The 9560-nt window shown below is 36.2% G+C and overlaps 1 protein-coding gene across 2 annotated transcripts; it reads left to right on the forward strand.

The window, feature by feature from the left end:
- The first annotated feature begins 3929 nt into the window (after positions 1 to 3929).
- On the forward strand, positions 3930 to 9128 carry LOC120070552 (IQ domain-containing protein IQM2-like). 2 transcript variants are annotated; one of them, XM_039022344.1, is made up of 8 exons: positions 3930 to 4501; positions 4585 to 4699; positions 4788 to 4853; positions 4954 to 5042; positions 7536 to 7626; positions 7717 to 7956; positions 8088 to 8189; positions 8269 to 9128. In XM_039022344.1, the coding sequence occupies exons 1-8, from the start codon at positions 4071 to 4073 to the stop codon at positions 8803 to 8805; spliced, it is 1671 nt and encodes a 556-aa protein (XP_038878272.1). In that variant the 5' UTR covers positions 3930 to 4070; the 3' UTR covers positions 8806 to 9128. The 2 variants fall into 2 exon arrangements, with proteins under 2 accessions (XP_038878272.1, XP_038878273.1); XM_039022345.1 differs by lacking the exon at positions 4788 to 4853 and having other exon boundaries at positions 3931 to 4501.
- The last annotated feature ends 432 nt before the right edge of the window (positions 9129 to 9560 follow it).

Consider the following 9560-nt stretch of genomic DNA (forward strand, 5'->3'; position numbering starts at 1 on the left):
TTATTTCTAGGCATGTTATTTTTAAGTGAAGGGTGCATCGAGACAGAAACCCCTTACTGCAAGTACACAATGCTGACGAAGACCTCTTTTTCGGTTGCGGGTTTTGGTGCTAAATTAAAAGTAAGTAGAAAATAAATCAAAGTAAAAATACTAATGAGAATGAAAATTTCAAATATGTTTCAACCTTAGTAAAAAATGCATCCACCATGCGCTTGCAAAGTGCACAACTAAATGAGGCTCATTCTCGTCTTGTTACCCTTTGCATCTATATCTCACTCTTTCCAATTTCGTATGGTTCGAGCAAAAGATTGTTAAAATGAGCCTACAACATACTCTAATTAACACTTAAAATTGTAAGTGAAGTTCAACACTTATTCAACCCTTTCTAAGAGTTTTTACGGGACTAAGCAATTAAACACATATGTCCATACAACTTTAATGACTCTATGGGTTTTTATCCTATGTCTAAGTACAAAAAAAAAAAAAGTTTTTTTTTTAATGAAAATATGTGTTCAACTTAACTTTTTCAAGTTTTAGTCACATACAAGATATGATAACTTAAGTGATCATTTTAAGCTAACAATGAAACTCAAACTCAATAAAACAACCGGATAAAAGTAGTGAGCCATGGTGGAACTTACTTTCTGTTTAGGTATTTATATATATTTGAATCTGTTAGGAACCAAGGTAGTATGGAATGCCTTTGTCCCACATTGGTTAGAATGGAATGATTAATGTGGTACTTAAGTGGTTTGGTTGTCCCATCCCAAAAATAACACATTGAAGATAGTGTTATTAAAGTTCTTTAATGTCGGTTGCCGAATCCATTTTTTTGGTCAATAAGTTAAAAATGACATTATATGTCTCGTGTTGGGTCAGGAAATATCCGTCATTGTTTTATATTAAAAAATTTTACCTGGCAAGCCCATTAATATTTATCTTTCACCTATGAATTTATCCACAAACAAGAATTAATATTTCTAATCCATTACATATACTCATCAAAATATGAAATAAACACACTAATCACCAACATTTGCATAACAATACCAGACTTTCATAGAATACTTACACCAAGCCATCATTTCTCTCATTCACAAATATCAATTAGTACTAGTTCCATGAATACTTAACACCAAATACCCCATGAACACCAAAAAATATTATATATTAATCTTCCAATAATAAACAGATCATGGTTAGATAAAATAATTATTGTATGCAGCCTCAAATATACCAATTGTGTCATCAACATCAACATCATCCTCATCCTCATCAACTTCGTCTCTTTCACTAGTAGACACATTTTCATTGTTTCTCTTAATCAGTAATGATTTACCGTGAAAAATCAATGTCTGATAACTTTGATCTATACCATTAAAAAACAAGTGATATCTTATTTTGTTCACATTTAGAGTCTTTGCATTCACACACTTCAAACATGGATAACTTATGACATTCGGTATATTTGAATATTGTAGACCATTTTTAATAACCATCTCGAACCCTAAACCATACTCAACTGACATTCTATTCATTTTCATCCATGCCTTATCCATGATTGTAAAATATGCAACTTAATCTAAAAAAAAAAAAAAAAAAAAAAAAAAAAAAAAAAAAAAAAAAAAAAAAAACAATAACAAGGAAAAATTTAAAAGCATAAAATTATGATTGTAAAATATGCAACATCAACAAATTTAGATCAAATAGAACAAATAGACTTTTTAGATAAGCATCTTATAAATATTACCTTGTACTTGTTATTAATGTTGTTATGTAGTCATTTTTGTGTTGGGTGCACCTTCTCCACTTGTCAACCTTCTTAAAACATGTCTAATGCAATCTTCCTATCTTCCTTCCAAATCCCTAAGAATCAAAATTTAGCCTTACACATCAAACTTGAACCTAACAAATGAAAATTTTCACTCAAAATCATTTCATTATTGCTCAAATGAGTTGGCTGAAAGATTCTAATTCAACTACTTTCCAAAAGAACCTTACTCTGAAATAATTTAATTCTTATCTCAATTTAACATATGCAAACAATGAATCAACAATCCTAAAAAGAAAGTCTAAAAATTTATACTATCATGTAATGTTTACCCAATAATGGAGGGCTTGAGAATTTGCTGTCATGAACCTGCATATAAGAATCCAGAACCTTTCTAAAGAAGAAAAATACCTTATTTTTTCACAGATTTATATATCATGATGGTATTTGTCAATAATTCACAAATTCAACAAACGGTCTCATGATATCTAAATATGCTATGCAAACATCCATCAAGGAAGAAAGACCTACATTAACCTTTTGGAGTTCAGAAAAAAAAAATCAATTACTCTGTTGTAAGTTAAAATCAGTTCATGTTTAAATGAATACCTCTTAGAAGACTAAGGACCCGTGTAAATATTATAATATCAACAGAGTATTTGATTTGTGGCAGAGACGAGCAATGGCAAACGGCAGAGACGACCCACTGGCAGAGACGACCCACGGTAGAGACGACCCACGGCTACAGATTTGAACACTGACGCGATGGAGACTGACGGTTGGAGACTGACGAACGGACGACAAACGTGATGGAGACTGACGGAGACCGACGGACGGACGGCGGACAACCACGGACGGACGAACGGAAACCCTGATTCGCATGACCAAGGAGAGATAGGGTTTGGGTAAGAGAGAAATGAAAGGGTTTGGGGTCGACGCGCGAGATCTGCTGAAATATAAAAAGGATTTTTTTATAAAGTAAGAAAAAAAAATTAGACCTTTAATGTCGGTTTAAAACCAACATTAAAGCCCATCTTCAATGTCAGTTTAAAACCGACATTAAAGATCCGTTTTTTTTAAACCGGCATTATACATCCAATTTCACTTTTTCCAACCGATATTAAAGCCCGAAATTTTTCTAGTGAAGGTGCTTAAGTACCCAACAATGGTATCAGAGCTGGTTGTCGACGTTTCGGAGTGGAACCGACGAAGGGTTCTGACTGGGTGTGGCTGAGTGAAATATTGTCAGAGTAACCGAGAAGTCGGCTTTCCAGGGATGGGGGTATTGTTAGGAATGGGATGACCAATGTGGTACTTAAGTGGCTTGGCTCTCCCATCCTAATCGCTAGCTTTTAGGGTGTGGTTCTCCAAGGTACTTAAGTACCTAACAGAATCCCAACGAGAAGCTTATCTCATGATTATTAAAGAAATAAAGCAAAATAAGTAGAGAAAACTTGGAGGAGAAGAAATTGAACTATGAAGTAAAAGAGAATAAGTACACTAGCGCATAGATGAAAAGAAAGTACTACAATTTAAATGAATAAAAACAACAATGAATACTAAGTATAAACCATAAGCTTGAGATGGAAAACAGTAAATGCATACACGAATGAAAAGTTGTAGAAATCTAGTTGTTTGGTTTTTTCTGTTTTCACTTCTCATTCTCTCTGATACACTGCTAGTTTCTTAAGTTGGGTCTGTGCTTGATGCTGTTTTTTCTGTCTATTTCTGAAGCCCCACTATTGTTGCTGGCTGGAATTTGTTTAATTAGACAAACATTTGAATTTTCAGTAGAAAGTACATAGTACACATAAAAAACAAAGAAATCAATTGATGAAATATTAAAAAACCAAACACCAAACACCAAATGGTTATTGAATGGTGGAGCTCAAGAATCTGGGTTTCTTGATGAAATTGGTCTTTTACTGTTCATGGCCTATCTCACAATTCTTTGGTTCTAGGCCATCCTCAGTTCTGCTTTTAATGAAAAGTATACTGCTCTTATTGCTGTTATTTCGTTATTGTGGGTTTGAAAGTTAAGGGAAACTCTCCTTGGACTTCAAGTTTAGCATTTATATCTTTCAATTCTTTGTTTTCTTGTGAAGTATCCTTGGTATTGATTGTGCACGAATCTTTTTTTGGGGGGGATAAATTCTACTTGTTTGTTAAGAGACTGACTCTGTCTATTCCTTGAAGATTTATCACTTCATTTGTTGTTGGATTTTTTGTTCTTATTTCTAGGAACTTCATGTTACAGGAATAGTGTTCATCTTGGCTTTGCTGAACCATTTTTGCTAAAATGGGGGCTTTCTTTTCGTGTCCTTTGGCCAAATACATTGATGCGAAAAATGGGGTAGAATCGGATTCTATTACTGTGAAATTCATCAATTTTGGCGATGATGAAGTAAAAGCTCTTGAGCGATCCTGCAGTTCCAATAGTGGAGATTTGAAGCCTACAATAATCAAATCGTTGGAGAAGATGAGTTCAATGGAGACAACAGATATTCCTCTACGGGAGGAAGAGTTGGATGTTCTTGCTAATAGTCCAAAGAGCAAAGACATGGTGAATCAGTCTCCTACACCCCAGAGTCATGATGGGATCCGAACAATGACGGATCTCGTTCCAACGAATCTGGAGGACACAGCAGCAATTGAATTACAGAAAGTTTATAAAAGCTTCAGAACCAGGAGAAGGCTGGCTGATTGTGCAGTTCTTGCAGAGAAGAGTTGGTATGTATGCTGGCGTGTGTCATTGTTCTGAATCAAAATGAATCTTTCTTGAGCTTGTTCTCAGTGCCTTGTCTATGTTTCAGGTGGAAACTGTTGAATTTTGCTGATCTCAGGAGGAGTTCTATATCATTTTTCGACATCGAGAAACAAAAAACCGCCATTTCGCGGTGGTCTCGAGCAAGAACCAGAGCTGCTAGAGTAGCTTCACTATTTTTTACTACATATTGTCATGAACCTAACAAACATCTCAAAAGTACCTAACCATATGTTTTCAAAAACATAACAGGTTGGAAAGGGTTTGTCTAAAAATGACAAAGCTCAAATGCTGGCTTTACAACACTGGCTTGAGGCTGTTAAGTCTATTGGATTTGAGAAATATAAAGTGTTACATAGTACCAGTTTTTGAATTTTAACTCACTGTTATCAATTGTAATTTCTTTTTCTGTTGCCAGATTGATCCACGACATCGTTATGGCCAGAACCTACAGTTTTATTATGATAAATGGCTTCATTCCCAGAGTGAACAACCCTTTTTCTATTGGTACATTCCTTGACCAAATTTTTTAAAGGTTCCAATACTAAAATTCAGGTTTTCTGGAAGCTAAAGGTTTAGAGTAAAACATGTTGGATACTAAGAAGCGTGGATATTGATTTAGATGAGAGTCAAGGCATGGATGGACACAATGGCACAACAACAATAAGTTTATTGGAATGTATATCAATTTTAATCCTAAAGAAAATTTGAGGTCAATAAGCTTAAAAAAACGAGGATGATATATTCCAGTCTCAAACCTTATTATTTTTTTCGGTCATATTTTACTATTTGTGCCCCTTCATTATACTTAGTTTTCTGTCCCTTTGTTATACTTAACTAATAACAATCGAGACCATTGAGAATTATAGAACCAAGAAAAAGGAAGAAGTGATTTTTAAAATCGGGTTTCTCACCATGTTGACTGGGATTTCTTGGATAGGGTGATGGAAAAGAAAGGCTTTAGGTATAAATGGAGGATGTGGATGTGGGGATGCATTAGAAATGTGAATTATTTGGTCCTTATCAATGGATCTCCGAAGGGTTCAATAAAGGGGGTGGATGGAGGACCCTTTATCTCGTTTCCTATTCCTATTGGTTGTGGATGTCTTAAGTTGTATCATTTACAAGGGGGTGGAAGGAGGCATTCTTGATCCCTTTAAGGTTGGTTGGTTCTAAGGAGGTGGCTCTATCTCACTTTCAGTTTGCTAATGACACGATGTTCTTCTGCTCTAGCAAAGAGGACTCATTCTTTATCCTCAATCACATTCTAGGGTTCTTTGAGGGGATGTTGGGGCTTAAAATTAACATAAGTATCAGATATTGGGTATAAATTGCAAGAAGGAATAACTTAATAGATGCACTAGATTGGTTGGTTGTGATGTTGGCTCCTTTCCTTCATCCTACCTCAGCCTCTTCTTTGGAGGGTAATTCGAGAGTTATCTTGTTTTGGGATTCCCCATAAAGAATATTAGGAAGAGATTAGCTTCATGAAAGAAAAGTTTCTTTTCCATAGCTGGGGATTGACGCTCATCAGATCGGTGTTGAGTGGAATCCCCATCTATTACTTTTCTCTCTTCAGTGTGTTTGTCTCAGTTTGCAAGAGCATTAAAAAGCTTATGAGAGGGAAGGGTGGAGGAAGGGAAAAGGCCTCATTTTGTTAGCTGGGATGTTGTGGGGAAACCTGCGAATCAAGAGAGGTTAGAGCTCGAAAATTTAAGATTGTGCAACAAAGCTCTATTACCTAAATGGCTTTAGCATTTTTCCTTTGAGCCTAAATCCTTGTGGTAGAAGATTATTGTGAGCAAGCACGGTCCAATCCCTGTGAGTGGGTGGCGAAAGGGGTTAAAGATACACACCAAAATCTGCGAAGAGATATTTCTTTTCATGTCCCTTCTTTTTCCCATTTTGTTTTTTGTGTTGTGGGAGATAGTAAGGAAACGTATATTAGGGAGATCATTGAGTGGGGGATAGACCTTTCTCTTCTACATTTCTTTGATTATATCATTTGTCCTCCTTGAAAAATCGTCGGGTGTCGAATTTTTTGGTTTGGTTGAGGATTTTGGTTTCTTTCTCCTTTGGTTTTAGTTGGGCCTTTGTCCAATAGGAAACGACGGAGATGGCTTCTCTTCTTTCCTTGATTGAGGGTTTTGACTCTAGGCTTCGGAGAAAGGATGCTCGTGTTTGTAGTCCTACCCCCACAGAGGACTTCTCTTGTATGTCTTTCCATAGGAATCTATTGGATCCCTCTCCTATTATTGAGTCGGTCTTTTGATGTTTTATGGAGGATTAAGATTCCAAAGAAAGTCAAATTATTTTCTTGGAAAGTTTTTCTTGGTCGCGTGAATACAACGGATAGGCTTTTGAGAAAGATGCCTTCGTTAATGGATCCTTTTTGTTGCATCCTTTATCGGAAGATAGAGGAAAACTTGGATCACCTTCTCTGAGAGTGTTAGTTTGCAAGATCAGCATGGAATGACTTCTTTCAAGAGTTTGATTTTTCTCTTGCTCATCAAAGGGATGTTTGTTTAATAATCAGAGAGTTCCTCCTCTATCTGCCTTCAAAGAGAAGTGTTGTTTTCTTTGGTTTGCAAGGGTGTGGGGTTTATCAACAGAGTATTTTGTGGGGTGGAGAGGGAGTTTGGTTTTTGGTGATGTTTCATGTATCTTTTTGGGCTTCGGTTTCAAATACTTTTTGTAATTATTTCCTAGGTAATATCTTATGTAGTTGGAAATCTTTCTCTAGGAAAGTTTTTTGGGCTTGGTTTTTTTGTATGCTCTTATTTTCTTTCATTTTTTCTCAATGAAAGTAGTTATTTATATAATATATATATATAATCACTTAACTAACGAGCATTCAAATTTGGCTTGACAAGTATTGAACTTGCATTTGGACACACTTATATCAAGCTACAACAAGTATCTAACATATGTTCAACAAGTGTTGGCACATGTTGCGCATTGAGACAAATTAGTCAAACTAAAGTGTTTGTACTTTGGTAGGTTGGATATAGGAGAAGGGAAGGGAGTAGATCTTGTTGAAGAATGTCCCAGAGTGAAACTTCAACAGCAATGCATTAAGTATTTGGGTCCAGTGAGCCTCTAAAACCTGCATTGAATTGTTATTTATTCTCTTAGTTCGTGTGTTATGGAATGTCAAATCATCCACATGCTTTTCTTTCAGTTGGAAAGAACAGCCTATGAAGTTGTTGTGGAGGATGGGAAGTTCATTTACAAGCAATCTGGGGAACTACTTCACACGATGAGAGTCGATAAGCACGAGAAGTGGATATTTGTTCTCAGCACCTCTAAAGCCTTGTATGTTGGAAAGAAAATGAAGGGTAAGTTTCACCATTCGAGTTTCTTGGCTGGAGGAGCCACACTGGCTGCTGGGAGATTGGCTCTTGAAAATGGCATCCTACAGGTACATGTCACAGAGCACGTATAATTTTCTTTCGTTCATTTCCCACTCGAATTTCTACTATTTGAATAGCTTGTGTCTTCAACCTTGAGTCCATTCATCGTTTAATGACAGTTTCTTGTCTTTTTAAACAGGCAGTTTGGCCTCATAGTGGTCATTACCGTCCCACGGAAGAAAACTTTCATGAATTTATCTCCTTCCTTGCGGAAAACAATGTTGATCTCACTCATGTGAAGGTTAGAATTGGAAAACTCAGATCTATGATGTTATTTTATTGAAATCAGAACATAGTTTACATGTTTCCTTGTAAATTAGATGAGTCCACACGATGAGGAAGAGAATGAACTACAAATGCAAAAGGGCAATCTTCATGTTCGAAAAGACTCATCAGAGGAGGATGGGATTCAACAATTGAGTGGTGATTCAGATGATGCCGTTCCAGAGATTGTTGCTGCAGAAACCATTGGTGGAAAATCAGATTTTTCAGAGCAAGAAACACCGTCAACCATCAAAACATTCAAGCCAAGTGGGTCGATGGATTTGAGTATAAAATTAACCAATCTTCACACAGCAGAAAATCTAGAAATGAGATCTGTAATATCTGCTTCGGAGTTGGATACCGAAGCTCGAGAGAAAAATGTGTTGGAAGAGGAAAATAGAAGTTGCGAGGTAGAGATCATTCCTGATGAATCAATACTGAAAAGAATAAACTCACATAAAGAAACAAAATCATATCAACTGGGAAGACAACTATCTTGCAAATGGACAACTGGTGCAGGGCCCCGAATAGGGTGTGTTCGTGACTATCCAGTTGAACTTCAGCACCGAGCATTGGAGAAGGTGAGCTTGTAGCCAAGAAAGGCGACTACTCCGTCCCAATTCCGATGCTCGAGTCCAGTTGCCAGTATCCAAGGCCCAAGGATGTTCAGTCAATTCATATGATTCACCAAAGCTCTACCACAATCTTCTTCACCTTTCTTCAAGGGAACATCAGCAGCAACATTGGTAATGAGGAAGTGTACATAAATCTTTGTACTAATGAGAATTGACGAGAAACATGAAGTAGACATGAAATTATGCTTAGAAGCAGATAGAGATACACATGTATATGGCTAGAATTGGCCACTGATTTTACAATATGTATTGTTTCTTTACATGGTATTACAATTTTGAGTTCCCCTTTTCTACCGTTTCTATATTATTATTTTTTCTATAGGAAACAAACAAGTATATTCCGAACAAAAAAGAGGAACACGGCATGGGGTTGAGAGGACCCCACCTCAGAAGATTAATACAGAGCGCCTTCCAATTGTTAAAAATCGTCAAAAGGAGGAAATTACAAAAGAATTTGATGTATTCGTACACCACCAGGAGGCCGTATGCTGAACAAAAGCCCAAAAAGAATCCAAAGAAGCTAAATTATCTTAAAAAGTTCGACTATTTCTTTCTTTCCAAAGACACTATAAAAGAGATTGAGAGGCACAACGCCAAAAAACTTTTCCTCGTCCACTGAAAACAGTGTTATATTATTATTTTTATTCTCTCTATTAAATCCTAGAGTGGAAAAGAAAAAAGAATCATGATCACCAAAACAACTAACAAGTAAC

The sequence above is a fragment of the Benincasa hispida genome, chromosome 2, assembly GCF_009727055.1.
Source record: "Benincasa hispida cultivar B227 chromosome 2, ASM972705v1, whole genome shotgun sequence".
Classification (NCBI taxonomy): Eukaryota; Viridiplantae; Streptophyta; class Magnoliopsida; order Cucurbitales; family Cucurbitaceae; genus Benincasa; species Benincasa hispida.

Bases quoted from the DNA above. Each gene is read 5' to 3' on its own strand.
- LOC120070552 (XM_039022344.1), top strand. From the start codon at position 4,071: ATGGGGGCTTTCTTTTCGTGTCCTTTGGCCAAATACATTGATGCGAAA. The intron at 5,043-7,535 runs GTACATTCCTTG...GTACTTTGGTAG, and splicing joins GAACAACCCTTTTTCTATTG to GTTGGATATAGGAGAAGGGA. The intron at 7,957-8,087 runs GTACATGTCACA...CTTTTTAAACAG, and splicing joins TTGAAAATGGCATCCTACAG to GCAGTTTGGCCTCATAGTGG.